We start from the raw sequence: 17,109 nt of genomic DNA, 5'->3' as shown, positions 1-17,109 counted from the left end.
CAAACAGCTTAATTCAACGCGCTGTCCCGTTTCGGACATTAGCCGGCGCTGCAAAGGAGGTAGGGGGAAAAAAGAAGAAAGCCACTGGTTGGTTCGCGAAAGGCGAACGAAGTTTGTTCCTCTGCGGGCGCCGTCCAATCCTATAGTTCTCCTCTGCTTCTGCCTTACGGAGGCTGCGCGCGGCCTCCTCGGCTTCCGTAGCGGCGCTGAAGAGGAGCGTGTGCGCGCCGTTGGCAGAATTCAGTGACACGGAGCCACGGCAGAGAGCGGAGCTTGATCGGAATCGCCGCCGCCATGAGCCGAAGCTACAACGATGAGCTGCAGTACCTGGACAAGCTGGACAAGCACTGCTGGCGTATCAAAAAGGGCTTCGTGCCCAACATGAACGTGAGTGGGTCGGAGGACGGGGGGGGGGTGGACAGGCACGTAGGGGCGTGTTCAGTCTGAGCCGGGGCTTAGCACCCCCCGGCTCGCTTTTATTGCTTAAATGAAGTAATGGTTAAGACTTCCCCTACGCATGTGCAGAGTGCCGCTCCCTCAAGATTTAAGCACCGCATTGCCAACTTCTTTCCGTACCTGGTTGGGCGGGGATGCCTTCTGACGTACATCATCCTTCAGTACATTTAGTGTCAAATCCCGGTTTGAAGTTAGTTTATGCCACATTCGGATTATTAGTACTGTAGCATTATGATTGCGCTACTTATGCATGTAGAGCGTTAAAGCATAAGTCTGACACTGCTGAAACCTTTCTCTAGTGAGTTGAATGTGGTATTCAACCGGTTTTAAAACTGCTTGAAAGTAAAATTTTATATGCATGATAAAATCTTTTTTTAAAAAATGCCTCCTGAAGCAGGTTTCCATCACTGCTGGGTGTTGCTGTATTCTTGCCGTTGTCTGGGTTGCTTCTGTGGCCTAGAGCTAAGATACAGACTTTCCCAGATTGCCCCATAAGAAGGAAACTGTATTTTAGAAATGTTTAGGGCTTCAGGTACTTCTGAGAAGCTACCTCTCATTTTGTCACAACTAGATGAGAGTCTCTAGGACTGCTCAAGGAAGTTCTCACTTTTGATCTCTAACTGAAGATTGCTAACTACAGCATTGGTGTGTATCTGAAGAAGTGTGCTTGCACACGAAAGCTCATACCAAGAACTAACTTAGTTGGTCTTAAAGGTGCTACTGGAAGGATTTTTTTTTTTTTATTACAGCATTGGTGTCATTCATGGGTCAGAAGATACATTTTGTTCCATGATTCAAGATATGTGAAATTCTTACTGAAACTCGAACAGCTTCTGTAACAAGTATTCAGCCAAGCTTATTATATTCCAAGTTTTAGTCCATCTAAACCTTTACTAGAAGTGTCTAAAGTTTCCCTAATTGTGGCTAAGCCTTGTAGCCTGCTTAGATGCAGCTACATTCCAGCTTCTGCTTGAATAGTAAATCTTTGTCACTGGCCTTATGTAAGAACTGATGCATTTTGTTTCACTTTTTCCTCATTCTTCCGTCTGTAGGTGGAAGGTGTCTTCTACGTGAATGATCCTTTAGAGAAGTTAATGTTTGAAGAGTTAAGAAATTCATGCAGAGGTGGAGGTTAGTATGTGTTGTTGTCACCCAATCTCACTGGTTTGTTGTGTGTGGAATCCCAGGTCCAGATTCACTTTTGATGAATCCAGAATTCACATAGATTCAACCAATGCATTTAGAGTTTAGGACTGCCTATATGTTCAGGCACCATAGAGTGATTCTTAATTGATGAAAAATATTATAAGCCTTCATGAAAATGTTCCCTCTATAATTAATCTGCCACTTGTCAAACTATGGTGAAACACAACTTATTTTAAGACTTAGGCTTCATTTAGAAGTAGAACATGCTGCATAATTTTGCTTGCTTAATTTAAGCTAGTACTTTCTGGTCTGTCAAAAGGCATCTTAACTGCACTGAAATGAAACCAAATACCCCTTAATCTTGGCTTTGAAACATCTGTGTTCTTGGTCACAGCTTGTCTTATGCCACCTCTAAGTAGATGTGCTTCACAGTGAAGTTTTCACCTGTGTAACATGGTCATGCAAATTTAAAGGAAAGTTGATGTAATGGTGTGATGTCATCAACCACAAATTTGCATGAAAGGAGGATGATTGTGCTTCTCATCATCCATCTTTTTTAGGAGCTGGTGGCTTCCTCCCAGCCATGAAACAAATCGGAAATGTAGCTGCACTGCCTGGCATTGTTCATGTGAGTGATTTTAAAGAGTTGTACTTATATCCTGTTGACCCATTGTTTCAAAATAGAAGCCCCATATGCATTGTCAGCATTTGTAGCATTCAGCCTTCATTAAATTGACCCATCACAACAATTTCCTGACATTTAAACACCAGCAACCCAGGGCAAGATGACAGTTGTTTACATTCACCACTTACTTTTGAAGGGGGCCTAAATGCAACTTATTCTGGCCAATTTCTACATTTGTGAGCTGCCCTTCATGAATCTGCTGAGTTTTTGACTAGGATCAAAGGATTTTTTAAAAGAAATGCCCATTTTGCAGTGACTGTGTGGCAGGGCAAGTAGAAGTTGAGTCCATTCAGTTATAGAATCCTCATTTGTTCACATGACTGATTGCCTTTCTTTTGTTGATTTTTAAAATGAATTTCAGAGATCTATAGGACTTCCAGATGTCCACTCAGGCTATGGGTTTGCCATTGGTAACATGGCTGCCTTTGATATGAATGACCCAGAAGCAGTGGTATCACCAGGTATGAGCAGTTTGAATGTGATGTTCTCTGTGCAGGGAGAGAACCCTTATTCTGCAGATCTATGCAATGTATTGAAGCCAGATGGGAAAACAAAATGTGTTTCACAGTACAGTCGTACCTCTGCTTATGTATCCTTCCACTTACGTAAACTTCGGGATACGTAAGCAGCATACGTAAGTCACGCATTCGCAGAAGCGGTCTACTGCCGTATGCGCATGCAGAAGCGGTCCCTCCGGTTGCGGAAACCTCAGGATCCAATGGGAGCTCCGGAACAGATCCCGTCCACAACCGTAGGGTACCACTGTACTCATTCAGATGGAGGTACATTGCAGATGAATATGTAAATTGTCAATTAACCTACAGTTATTGTCTCACTGGACTCTCTGAAATCCAAGCCTAGGACACTATTAACTGTAATGTAATGTAGCAATTAAGTCATCAACCCTGAAGCAAACTTAAAACAAATACAAATTAAGAATGCTTGTTTTGGAGTAAGAAGGGTATATTTGTTTTTAATAATAAAATAACCCTTATGAATTCTGCATATTCAGGCTCCTTGAGCAGAAGTTCCATGAAGTGCTATCTTTTTGTAATTTGTGCCTTCCAAACCAGTGCAGATAAGTTGTGTTCCTTCTGACTAACAAAATTGAGGGGTTGATGTTTTTACTTGTCCCACGTCAGGGGACATTTGCTGAAAAATATTAAACTATAACTTCTCTTGAAGAACATTTGATTGTGGTGATGAGTCAGTTCTGCAATTGTATGTATGAATTTTGAAGGGTGCATTTGTATTTATTTTACTCATGCAGGTGGTGTCGGATTCGACATTAACTGTGGCGTACGGCTCTTGCGCACCAATCTTGATGAGAGTGATGTCCAACCTGTGAAGGAGCAGCTTGCTCAGGCCATGTTTGACCACATTCCTGTTGGTGTGGGGTCAAAGGGTGTCATTCCTATGAACGCCAAGTAAGTGTTAACTATCCTTTCTCCAGCAGCATCTCCGTACTGGAAGGATGTCTTCCCTCCACCCTTGTCTTTTTGTGTGGGAAGCGATGTATAAATTTAATAAGCCCTAACTGTACCTTAACAGTAAGGTATCTAGCCATGTTGTAGTAGGAAATAAAGAGCCATGTGTCATTGTTAATTCGGTCCTGTATTTTTTAATTGTTTTTTTAAAAAATAGCACCCCTTAACCAAAATCGCAATGTATGTAGCGAAAATACACAGTAAGAGTCCACAGTCAGCAGTCTGAAATGATTTAACTGAGAGCAACAAAAAAAATCTGGATATCTACAAAAGTTCAGGATTGTTTTTCTTATGTAATCAGTACAACAATAGCAATCAGTTGTGTCAATTACTAGAAGTCAATCTCTCTCTGTGTTGCCCCAGGGATTTAGAGGAGGCTCTGGAGATGGGGGTAGATTGGTCCCTCCGAGAAGGCTATGCCTGGGCTGAGGATAAAGAGCACTGTGAAGAATATGGGAGGATGCTGCAAGCTGATCCAAATAAAGTCTCTGCGAGGGCTAAGAAAAGGGGTTTGCCCCAGGTAATTGGTTTTCTGAGATGATGTTGCATTATTACTTAGAACTTCATGCTAACTTCTTGGGTACATTTCAGCAGAGTGAGAATATAAGTCTTGATGAGAGGATTATTATTATTGCTATTGCTATCCCAATCACAATATCCCAGTATCCCACAGGGGGTTACAGCAACTAAGACACAATATTAAAAACAGTTTAAAACAACTTACACTGACTAAAGGTGCTGGACTTGCTGGTAGCCAGGGAGGGCAGAATCTGTGTTCAAGTATCATTCAATTCTGAGTAAGCTCAAGGAATTTCCTGAAAACCAATGTCTTGGCATGCTGCTTTGTTAGGAGAAGGATGAGAAACCTATGCTGCTCCAGATCCTGTTGAACTGTAATTCCCTTCATCCCTGGCCATGCTGGCTAGAGCTGATGGGAGTTAAGAGTCCCACAATAATCTGAAGGCAGTAAGTTCCTCATCTTTGAGCTGCCATGTAAAAAAAAATTGGTCAATTTTTGCATTGTCCAATATATGATTAACTTATGAAACAAACAGCAACAAGAAATATCAAGTAGGAGGATAATAGCTAAAAATTGAAGCCTCTATGTACAGATACAGTAACCCTTCCTCAGCATCTGATCAATGGAGGTCATGGCATCAATGTCCTGGGTTTGAGGTTTGCAGAGGTGTCTGGCTGCAGATGAAGATAAGCACTGGGCCTTGACTACATGGGCTTTCTAGTGTGAACACAACAAGGAAGTTTATATTCTCACAGTTCTAAACTGAGGCAAATAGTGTACAGTTCAGTTAACTGTAACACTCAGGTTGATTTCAGGCTTATAGCTGAAACCTTTGCTCTCAGCAGTATCTCTTCCTCTAGTGAGATGCCACATGGCATCAAAGACGGGCAAGCCATTGCCTCAACCTTTCTAAGGGAAACCAGTTGTCTTCCATTTTGCTTCTCATTTCACTATCTGCTCAAATCATAGCTAAGCTTTCTTGTTTTATTCGACAGCTGGGGACTTTGGGAGCAGGAAACCATTATGCTGAGATCCAGGTTGTAGATGAAATTTTTAACGAATATGCTGCCAAGAAGATGGGCATAGACCACAAGGGCCAAGTTTGTGTGATGATCCACAGTGGCAGCAGAGGCCTTGGCCACCAAGTAGCTACAGGTATCTAGGCTTTTTCTTCCTTTCTTCTTCTTAGCCCTTGAAACTTTACTCCTTTCTTGCAGGTATCTACAGACTCCAGTTACTGCTTTATGCGTTATTTCCTCCCAGTCTTCATGCATGCCATTGGCATTTGTGGAAGCCTCAGATATGTCCAGTTTCTGGGTGTGCTAGTTCAGATGGGCTTAATGGAGACCTACACTGAATTTGCGTTTCGTTTCTCTTCCCACCCCCACCCCCTTTTACAGATGCCCTAGTGGCTATGGAAAAAGCTATGAAGCGAGACAAGATCATAGTGAACGACCGCCAGCTGGCATGTGCCAGGATTGCTTCCCAGGAGGGACAGGACTACTTGAAGGGAATGGCAGCAGCTGGAAACTATGCATGGGTCAATCGTTCTTCCATGACTTTCCTCACCAGACAGGTGCGAAGAAAGAGCATGAACTTGTTCACTTCCGTCTCTTTAAGCCCCAGTGGGATCTATTCAGCTGCATTCTGACTGATTGACACCTGGGTAACATTTCTGGAACAATTAAATTATTTTGTTCCAGAAGTTAATCCATATCACTCCACATTGGTAGGAAGAGGTTGGCTTAACTGGCTTGTGGATTGGTGGTGCAGTGCCTTGTAATCTTCCTCATAAACAGGATGTATGAATGGGGCTGGGCCCCATTAATGAGTTTTGGGAGGAAAATGGACTTTCCCCTTGAACTTTAAACTGCTGAGTTACGTTCAGTAGAGCAATGTGAGGGCACTGCAGAGAGTAGATGCTGGAGGTGGGCTTCCACCACTGCCGTCATGGTAACAGCCATACGTTATGTGTTCATCAGATTATTTGGGCTCTTACCAGCCCTAAAAAAATTTTTTTTTAATTCAGAGGACTGCTCCTTATGTCTATAATGTTTTCTAGGCTTTTGCTAAAGTCTTCAATACCACCCCTGATGATCTGGATCTGCATGTGATCTATGATGTATCTCACAACATTGCCAAAGTAGAGCAGCATGTGGTAGATGGAAAAGAACGGACCCTGCTGGTGCACCGGAAAGGAACAACCAGAGCTTTCCCTCCTCACCACCCCCTCATTGCGGTTGATTACCAGGTACGAATTTGTGGCCCTTTTCTTTCTTGCCAATGCCAACAAGTCCTGCAAATAGTATATTTGTTACTCCTCGTGGACTTCCACACCTAACAGCTCATGTTCCTACAATTGTGTTGGTGCACCTTTCTACCTTTATTCCTTTTCATGCAACTATACAACCTTCTAGCTGTCAAGACTTATATTTCTCAGTGTCTGCTGTACTGCTGTATTGCAATCAAAACATCCCGATTGCTCAAATTTTGCATGTCTCCTGTCTGACATTTCCTTGATTCACTATGGAAGCTTGACCCTGAGTGGATCAGTAGTGACCTTCAGTGGATCCTTGCTGAGCAGCATATGCTTACAGCTTGGGGGGATGTGTCATATTGATTCTGCACCCTTCTTTTGCCTCTGCAGCTGACTGGCCAGCCTGTCCTGATTGGTGGAACAATGGGAACTTGTAGCTATGTCCTTACTGGTACCGAACAAGGCATGACTGAAACCTTTGGTACCACCTGCCATGGAGCGGTGAGTAACAAAGCAACTTTCATCTAGCTTGGGGGTGGGCAGCCTTCCATCTAGTGGGATATATTTTGTTTATTTGTTTATTACCAGAACCCCAAGTTCCATCAACTGGAGCCTTGTGCAGAACCCATATGCTTCCAATGAAATACTTCCAGCAGGAGAACAATAGCTGGGAGTCAGGCAGTAGATTTAGCAAGTAGATTTCAAACACCCAGTGATTTACTGGTGGATCCAGATTTACTTTGCCCATCACTGCTCTTACTCAAGTGCTTCCTCGCTTCCCATTTACCGTATTTTTTCGCTCCATAAGACGCACTTTTCCCTTCCTAAAAATGTATGCATCCCAGGCTCTGCTCAGTGCTCCCTTTAAAAAGCATGTGGAGCGTGTGTGCAGCTCTTGGGAGCTTTTCCCCGAGGAGGGAGAAGGGCAGCCCGTCAGTGACTGGCTTCTGGGATTCAGAATATTTTTTTTCTTGTTTTCCTCCTCCATAAACTAGGTGTGTCTTATGGTCTGGTGTGTCTTATAGAGCGAAAAATACAGTATGTATTGCTCAGTGATATGCCTGTAGGACTAAGGTGCAGCATTTGCAAGAATCCTATCTATAAATGCTGCTTGTTTAATCTCCAATAATTAAAATGTACATTGACTTCATTTGAATTGCATAGGACATTTTCTTTCTCTAACTGAAGATGGTAACAGCAAGGGTATGAAAATAAAATCACTTCATGTGTGACCACCTTTTCAGCATCCAAGTTCCTCATACCTTTAAATAGATGTGCATATGTGTGAACTGTGGTTAATGCAGTTTTCAGACCACGGAAAGGCCTGTTCTCATGTTGCAACCCTCTGGATCTCTTCTGAAGGAGGCACACAAAGATATGCAGGCCTAAAAGTTGTTAGGCTTGTTGCATTCATTGGCACAAAATGGCCAGGGACCTATTTAGTTGACACTTTCTGGATGCCTGTTGTCAGTGTCTTATTTTCCCTGAAGGGTATATGGCAGTAACTGAAACAGTGATTGTCGTTTTTAGGGCCGTGCATTGTCACGTGCAAAATCTCGGCGCAACTTGGATTTCCAGGATGTATTGGACAAGCTGGCGGACATGGGGATTGCAATCCGGGTTGCATCCCCCAAACTGGTTATGGAAGAAGTAAGTGATTTATAAACTTCTTTGTGGGAATTTACTTCTGGGGTGAGCTTCCTCTCCTGGTGAAGTATTAATGTCTGCCAGCAACAAGGGGGCACAACACTTCATTGGACTCTGCCATTCCAGGAACCTTAAACCTCTTCCAGGCTAAAATGGTTTCCTCTTCTCTCCCCTTCCCTCATTTGGGAACATCCAGTGTCCCATGTCATTGTTCAGAACATTCCTTTTGTATCACTAATAGAGTCTGAAAGGCAAGCGAATGTTGTACATTTCATTTCAGTTATTTCTTCTGATGCCCAAAAAACAGTTTTTTCCCTAAACATTGAGGGAAGCTTGTTGAAAATTATTGTTATTACTACTAGTACTACTACTACATTTCTATACCACCCTTCATCGGACAATCACAGGGTGGTTTACAGTACACCTGTTCAAAAGGACTTAATATAGTCTTTCATAAACAATAATGGGGGGGGGGGGAATAGGTGCTTGCCTTGTGTAAGTTCTCCTGTCTTTTTAAGTTTGGTAATATGGGATCTGCTGAAAGCCCCCCCCCTTTTTTTTTTGAGGGAGCTACTATAGGAGGAGGAAGAGCCTTTTCAGTGGTAGCACCAATCTTGCTTAATTATTCTTTAAGAACCTCCCCTTAACCCAAGTCTTGAGAAATCAAAGGAAGGCATTACTCTTTTAAGCACACATTTTGGAGAGTTTATCTGAGATTACTGGCCTTATATCAAGGAAAGCCTAAGTGATTTTGCTTAGATGATTTTTGAAATTAAATCACATAGTTAAAATGATTTTTATTCTAACATTATATTAATCTTTTGAATGTATGCATGTATTGAGAGCCTCATGTAATACAAGCTGCCTGGTAGCTTTTTGAATGATGTGGAATAGAAATTGATAGTTTTTAAATTATTATTACTATTAATAATAATAATATTAATATTATTAACAAAAAAAGACCTCAAAATATATTCTTAACTCTCCTTTTACATCTCATTTATCTCAGGCACCTGAATCTTACAAGAATGTGACGGATGTGGTTAACACCTGCCATGCAGCTGGCATCAGCAAGAAAGCCATTAAACTGAGACCCATAGCAGTGATCAAAGGCTAAGGAAGTCTTTCCCTGAACTGGCCACCACTGTTCTTGCTGAAGAGCTTTTCCCACCAGAGTGCTTGAAGGTTGTTTCCATCTAGAATACAAACTGACACAGACTCTATGTTAGAACTCATTAAAGTAAGTTTGTGCCTGGGGGTGAGGGGCTCTCTTTGCTAAGAGGAGCTAAATCAAGACACATAGCCCTTCGTTTCTAGAGTGGTATTTAAAATTGGGTGAATTTCTTTTAGCAGAATCTAAAAGCAACCTTGTTCAGAAGATTCTTCGCTCTTAATAAATTATCTGTGCCCTTCATGGTGAGATTCTGACCAATGTTGATTTGATAGCCACCAATTTGCAAGGAGGCTTTCTCTGGTGTAGACCAAGTACAAATGCTACTGTTTTCACTTGGTTGTTTTTGTATTTTTCTCCTGACATGAGTTGTTTGATCTCCTTTATAATGTACCAATCTGTACTATTGGAGATAGAAAGGGAATCTTTTTTTGCACTGTGAGTTGCAATAAAGCCTCAACAATATCATTCATCTATGTGGCATGACTACTGTCACAAGTACTCTACTTTAAAAGTCTATGATCAGATAGTTGCTCCCATAAGTGCACTAGCATGGTGGTTCTGTTGAATGAGGGGTGGTAGGTTTGCACAAGCTGTGTTGCCCATGATTCACTTGGTACAGCAGGTTCTCTGTGTATGTATGTTTACTGGAATCCCGATTACAGCTCACTTGGAAAACTTTGTTAGAGAAAGTTGGTATTCCTTGAAGAGAAGCCAACTTTCCCTTGATGTTCCTCATGAATCAGGGCATCCAGATGCTATAGAAGCTGTAATTGCTTTGGCATGGACAGATTGTGTCCTAGTACTAGAGAAATGAGAAACATAAGCTGAGCAACCATTTGAGATACGTAAGTCCTGTCTTCCACTGCACCTGGTCATTCAAAAGGTAAAGAACACTGCCTCTTAAAGCAGCAAGCTGGAGAACTTACCCAGCAGTCTTGCTACTTTTCAATGAGTAAAGCTTTAGATTACTCTTTAAAACTGCAAGGGAGCATGTCAGTTAGCTGTGCGCATAAAATGCAAAGCTAAACCACTTACCACAAAAATGTGGGTTCCCAGAGAGGAGATTGAAGCCACTTCACTCCTTCCTCCAAGTCCTGCTGCTGTGAGCTAAACTTTGGCATGGCTTAGTGTTGTCTGTACACAAGCTTGTGGTTTGTCTCGCTTCACATAAACCACAAGCTGTAACCGGGGTTCATTCTTGGGTTTACAGCTCATGGTTTGTCTAAAGGAGACAAAGCATGATCCTAGGTTCAGGTGACATGCTAAGCCCAAACCATGGTTTAGCTCACAGCAGGAGTAGAGACATATGTTGGTAGTCTCCTCCCTGGGAATACTCACATGTTCTCACCATGGTTTTACTTTCCTTTATGTGTGAACTGGCTCACTATGTAAAAAGGGGAATTGTTAACTCCTCATCTCATGGGCTGCTGTTCGCACATGCACATTGCAGATGCGTGGGGAAGCAGCAAAGTTACCTCTGTTTGGGTAGAGATTAGGATGATTTCAGCAGGACCAGCATAGGTTATTTTCCCCCTTCTGGTGCTGCTGTTTTCTGTTTACATTAAAGTGCTCCTATACTTGATCTGCTGGATGGTTAGATTTTGAAAACACTATTGCCATCCTCTCATGAAGTAACAGTGATGGCTGCTCTGCTCCACAATAAGCATGATTTGCAAAGTCATTGTTTGAATTTTATTGACATTCTGGAAGTGATTTTCTAGAGAGGTCTCAAAACTGACAAATAAACAGAGAATGCAAGAAAGTCACTGCAAAGTGTCATTATTTATATTTCGTGTAAAGAAAATTACATTTAATTTAGAGATGAGATGGAAGTCTTGCTTGAGTAACCTGGTGATCCTCACACTTACCTCAGATGCTGTGGAAAAATAGTTAACCTTGAACTTTGCAAATCACCTCTTTGCATTTTACTTATCTGAGATTGCAATGCTATACTTGTTTATATTTAAGCAAGTTCCAGTGTGCTCAGTGGGGTGTAGACCTGTGTAGGATTTCACTGTGACTTTCCCCCAGCTAAATGGTGTAAATCCAACTACAGTCAATAGGGGGCATCTAGCTAAAGGGAAACGTAAGAAATGCAGAAGCTGTGGAGTAACTTCTCTAGGAGAGCTTGAAACAAGCCGCTTGGTAAAGAATCCAACCTGGCCCTTTCATGTTCCGTGGATTCCTCTGGAAAAGATTGTTCTAACTGATGCTTGCTGATGTCAGCAGTGACTTGGAATTAACTTAAAAGGGGGTAATAAAATGCAGTATTGCTGAAACGCAGGCCAAAACAACAACAAAATGGTTGTAATGGCTATATAAAATCTACCCTCCAGGGAACTAGGATGACTCACGTGCGAGCTGAATTGCCTCACCCCTTATGTTGGCTTAGCACTACTATTTAAGAGTGGCGTTGAGCACATTCTCCTACTTAAGAAGGCAGAAGAAGCCTAGCAAATGTGGCACACTGACAACTTGGTGAAAGCAGTTCTGCCCTACGCTAGTGCGATATCTTCACTAAGACTTACATATCCTGTCCATTCCCTGGGGATGGGAGACCCTGGGGCCAGGGACCAAGTGTGGCTTTTTATCTGGCCGTTGGGCCCCTCCCCAGGCCACACACCTTCCTGAGTTACACCCTTTGTTGGCCCTGCTTTCACCTGGCTGGAATACGTTCTTGAAGTCTGGCGATACCTCCTCCTTTCCTGAATGGAGGATAGGGAAGCAGGGGTCAGTGTGAATCAACTAGCCTGCTGGGCAGAAGTGAAATGCACATTCATTACTTGGTCCCCTTTTGCCTCCAGCTCTGCCCAGCGCTGGCATGTGGCCCCCAGAAGGTTATGTAGAAGGGAAGGTGGCCCTTGGGCTGAAAAAACTGTTCACCACCTTTGCAGTAAACCATAAATACGTATCTGCTGGGATAGCTCAGGTGGTAGAGCATGAGACTCTTAATCTCTGGGTCGTGAGTTCAAGCCCCACATTGGGAAAAAAAAAAATCCTGTCTTGCAGGGGGTTGGACTAGATGTCCCTTGGGGTCCCTTTCAGATCTACAATTCTGTGACACTGGCGCCTAGCCTGCTTGCCCTACAAGCTTGCATCCCAAAGTGATGAATTAGATGGGCTTTTAAACAGATCCGATTACAGCTCCCCTGGTGCGTTTGCATTGCGCTGACTTCCACCCATTCCTCCTGGCAGAGACGGCACTGGTGGCTCAACTTACTGTCTGCTACAGGGACTGAGGTTGCTCAGGACTAACGCTAAGGCTCCATTGCAAAAGGGAAATGAGAGCAGGAAAATGGAGATTAAACAGTCTACTACTACAGGATGGCATGGCTGGTTGGAACTCTACACAGGAGCGCTCTTAGCAGGAGGCGAGGATCCATTGTAGGCAGGGGCGGATGCACTATGAAACTAAAAAGTTTAGCTTCACAGCCCCTAATCCTGGTGGGTCCCCAGGAGTGACTTTACTCATGCATACTGCACAAAACTTGAAAACTGAGGTATAGGAAATATTTATTTATACCAGTGACTTTGACGTGAGGTAATCCAGTACAGTGGTACCTCTGGATGCAAACGAGATCCATTCCAGAGCCCTGTTTGCATCCTGAAGCGAACACAACCCGCGTCGTGATTTGCCGCTTCCGCGCATGCGCGCGACGTCATTTTGAGCGTCTGCGCATGCGCGAGCGGTGAAACCCGGAAGTAACACGTTCCGTTACTTCTGAGTTGCCGCGGAGCGCAACCCAAAAACGCTCAACCCGAAGCTACTTCAACCCGAGGCATGACTGTATATCCATTTTAATCAAAATCTGAGATCATGGAATCATTATATTGTGAAGTTGGAAGGGACCTAAAGGGGCAACTAGTCCATTCCCTTGCAATCACAGCTGTCCCTGGGTGGGCTTGAACCACCAACCTTCTGGTTAACATCCAGATGCACTGACCCATTGTGCCATGGAGCAGTTGTTGTTTTTTGTTTTTTAAGTGGTGATCTGTTGTGGAACAACCCCACTGAAGACCTTGTTCCAGACCTTGTTGTTGGTTGCGAAGGGGCCCCCATATCAGTTCAAGCTTCAGGGCCCCCAAATGTAGGTCCTACATGATAGTTCTGCGGAGAATCGTGCATTGTGTAAAATAGGACTGAACAGACTTCAGGCTTGTGGGACCTCTTTTGTGTGTGTTTGTCTTTGCTAGAGACTTGAAGTCTACCAATCAACCAAAGCCAAGTGCAAACTGTAGCTCAGGAGGGAAGAAAACCAGATGTGAAATGGTAGCTTAGGGGGCCAACGCTTACTGCACCCTGTGATCCATATGTCAGATGAATATGAGAAAGAAATATGTATTTGAGTTATTACAGATAGGGGTTCCAACAGCCCAGTTCAGCAAGAACAAAAAATGTCTCTCTTGCCAGTTGTTAAATAATTGTTGGAATTGTTGCCAGTTGGAAAGCCTTAACCTCCAGTAGATCCCAATACACCCGACCCCTCCAGTAAAGAAGCACTTCCCAACAGCTTTCTGAACAGTTGTCCGTTACCGTGGCTGATCTCAAGCCTGTATTCTGAGAAAGGGAAGAAAGCAATTCTGTTGGTGTGTCCACCATGTGCCCCTTCCCTCCGTTCCAGCTCTTCAAGGGGATATTTTTCCACAGGTCAGGCCATCCTAGACACTCTCCCAAGCCCACATACCACCTGCCTCTAAGCTGGTGGTCCTTCTGCACAGTCCTTTTTAGGAGTGTGCAGTTACTCCTCCTTGGCAAAGGCAGCTGCACTGTTGCCTTTGTTCTTGTATATTATAAATATGCTTAACTAGCTCCCTGCTCTCTTCAAAGAGAGAGCCTGCCTCAAGCATGTATCAACATGTGTGCGAGGCTTCAGCCGGAAACCTTCCATTAAAGAGAGAGCGAGAGCCTGGTTTGTAGCTGGTATTTCTTTCCCTTTGTCCTTTTCCGGTGATGGGTTAAGGCATGGCGGAGACCCAAAGCTGCTAGCATCCTCAAAGCGGTTTTTAAAACTTAACCGGCCACGAGTTTAGCTTCAATGCAAAAAAGAAGGAAAAAGAAAACATGATGAGGTGCTGAGAAATTAATGGAGGGGGGAAATGTGCTATGTTATGGCCTGGCATGTTTCAAGTATGATAATTATATGACCCAACGGCACAAGGCAAATCTATATATTTTGGAAAGCTGTCTGTCTGTCCTTCTGTTCTCTGAATTTAAGCTGTCACAACCAAAATTTTACATAGAGGTTCCTGAGATCAAGGAGTGTTTTTTTTGGTCTGTGCTTGGATACAATGAGACGCCGTTAGAAATCAAGATGGCAGTTGGAATATTTCGAAACTGCACTGATTTTAACTGCTGATTTCCAAACCACTGATTTTTTTTTAATGGTTTATTAGAATTCCCAAGCAATGCTCGCTACAAGGGTATTATAAAAATTTAAGAGAAATAGAATGCCTCAGGTGTCAAAATAACTTGGCTGGCCTTTGGTAGTATGCACCTTGACTCCAGCATGGTGGTGAGGTTCATTGGTTGGTCAGTCTCAGACAGCAAAATGTCTTTCCCAGTGCTGCTCCTGTGCTTCAGATACAGACGGCTATCTTCCATCTTTTACACTGCTTGGAGGCCAAGACCCAACAGTCCCTTCATATAACTTCTCCTTTACTCCTAACATTGCTGAACAAACCAGTTCTAAGGGCTAGATGGCACATTTTTCTGGTCGCCATACGTGAGCCATGCTGGTCTCCATGCAAAGGAACGAAAAAAGTGTTATGATTTTTTATTTTTTTACCTGCTAGAAGCCAAATATAAGTTGCACATATTTTTATTACAGGGCTTTTGCCACCCACAAACAATATCCTTTGCCCCTTCCTTCCTAGAGTAGAACATAAAAGTGATAATTTTGAACTTTCTAATTGTCATCTTGCAAGCTGCATGCTTAGCTGCCACTGATCATTACGGGGGATTATGCTAAGCGCCAAACTGTTGGTTTGGGTTTCTTTTTTTAATGGTGCAGAAAAACAATTTGGGCTCAGAGACTGCCGTAACTTTAACACAGAAGTCTTTTCATCCTAAACAGGAACAAAAGGAGCTCAGCTGCCTTGTAATCAGCAGATCCAAAGGGCCATTCGGCAGCTTGTTATTCCATGTCCTCACTGCCTTAGGTCTGGGACCTTAAATCCTTAAACTGGAGCAAACCTGGAGCATTATGCATGCCAAACATGTATGCATGTAGAGTTCTAAGGTCATACATGCAGCCTAATTGGGGGTGTCAGTTATGCATTGGCAAAAAACAAAAAAGGTGGGTTGCATCACAAAAAAAAGGGACACAGATTTGCATGCAGTCATTTTTATATATACCGTATTTTTCGCACCATAGGACGCACTTTTTCCCTCCTAAAAAGCAAGGGAAAATGTGTGTGCGTCCTATGGAGTGAATGCAGGGGGGAGGCAGGTGGGAAAAGCCCCCAAGAGCCGCACACAAGCTCTGTGCACTCTTGCGGGCTTTTCCACAGGAGGGAGAAGGGATTGACTGGCAGCATCAGTCCCTTCTCCCACCTCCCAGAAAAGCCAGGAGAAGCCGCGATCTCTTTAAAGGGGTTGCGCGGCTTCTGCGGGCTTTTGCGAGAGGTGAGGGAATTCCCCCACCTCCCAGGAAAGCCAGGAGAAGCCGTGCAGCCCTTTTAAAGTGTGCGCGGCTTCTGCCGGTTTTGCGGGAGGTGGGGGAATTCCCCCACTTCCCAGGAAAGCCAGGAGAAGCCGCGATCTCTTTAAAGGGGTTGCGCGGCTTCTGCGGGCTTTTGGGAGAGGTGAGGGAATCCCCCCACCTCCCAGTAAAGCCAGGAAAGCCCTGCGCAGCCTCTCCCGGGAGGGAGAGGCTGCACGGGGCTAAAGAGGAAGCCAAAACAGCGAGCGGGATCCATCCTGCTCGCTCCCTTGGCTTGTGCCATAGCCGCGCGCAACCCCTCCGGCAAGGAGAGGCTGCACGCGGCTATGGATTCTTTAGCCCTGGGCAGTGTCTCCTGGCAAGGAGAGGCTGCATGGGGCTAAAGGGGAAGCCAAAACAGTGAGCGGGATCCATCCCGCTCGCTGCTTTGGCTTCCTCCATAGCTGCGCGCAACCCCTCCGGCAAGGGGAGGCTGCACGGGGCTATGGATTCTTTAGCCCCACGCAGCCTCTCCCGGGAGGGAGAGGCTGCACGGGGCTAAAGGGGCAGCCAAAACAGCGAGCGGGATCCATCCTGCTCGCTGCCTTGGCTTGTGCCATAGCCCCGCTCAACCCCTCCGGCAGGGAGAGGTTGTGCGCAGCCTGTACGCTGCTCTTTGGGGCTGGGGGGGGGAATTTTTTTTTTCTTTATTTCCCCCCCTAAAAACTGGGTGCGCCCTATGGTCCGGTGCGCCCTATGGTGCGAAAAATACGGTAGATGCAAATTTAGAAGGGATGACTGTAGTGGGAAAGACACCAGGTGGTCTGTGTGCCTGCTCAGTCAGCTGACCAGGTTCTGCTAATTATGGATGGGCAGCTTTAAGGCTCCTGCTCTCCCTTCTTATGGTTCCATATCTTTCAACCAGATTTGGACCAGATAGCCCTGAAACAGAGAATCCCCTCAAGTAATGTCCTCTGACAGCCCTTCAAAACAGAGAACCAACCACTATATAGTAGGACATATTGTGACCGTCAGCATAATAGGTTTCAAGTTAATTGCATTAAATATTAATTATAAAATAAACTTTTAATTCTGT

The 17,109-nt window shown here is 44.1% G+C and overlaps 1 protein-coding gene across 1 annotated transcript; it reads left to right on the top strand.

Moving 5' to 3' along the window:
* Window positions 1-192: 192 nt before the first annotated feature.
* On the top strand, window positions 193-11,138 carry RTCB (RNA 2',3'-cyclic phosphate and 5'-OH ligase). The gene is made up of 12 exons (XM_080971106.1): window positions 193-387; window positions 1,509-1,587; window positions 2,163-2,230; window positions 2,649-2,748; window positions 3,558-3,714; window positions 4,138-4,294; window positions 5,290-5,449; window positions 5,695-5,870; window positions 6,357-6,545; window positions 6,942-7,052; window positions 8,082-8,201; window positions 9,208-11,138. Exons 1-12 carry the CDS (start codon window positions 295-297, stop codon window positions 9,313-9,315), a joined length of 1,518 nt encoding a protein of 505 aa, XP_080827232.1. The 5' UTR covers window positions 193-294; the 3' UTR covers window positions 9,316-11,138.
* The last annotated feature ends 5,971 nt before the right edge of the window (window positions 11,139-17,109 follow it).

This window comes from Podarcis pityusensis (assembly GCF_964106645.2).
Source record: "Podarcis pityusensis genome assembly, chromosome: 10".
NCBI classification, from domain to species: Eukaryota; Metazoa; Chordata; class Lepidosauria; order Squamata; family Lacertidae; genus Podarcis; species Podarcis pityusensis.
The sequence above is the reverse complement of the archived record's forward strand: the minus strand, read 5'-3'. Positions and strand labels throughout refer to the sequence as shown.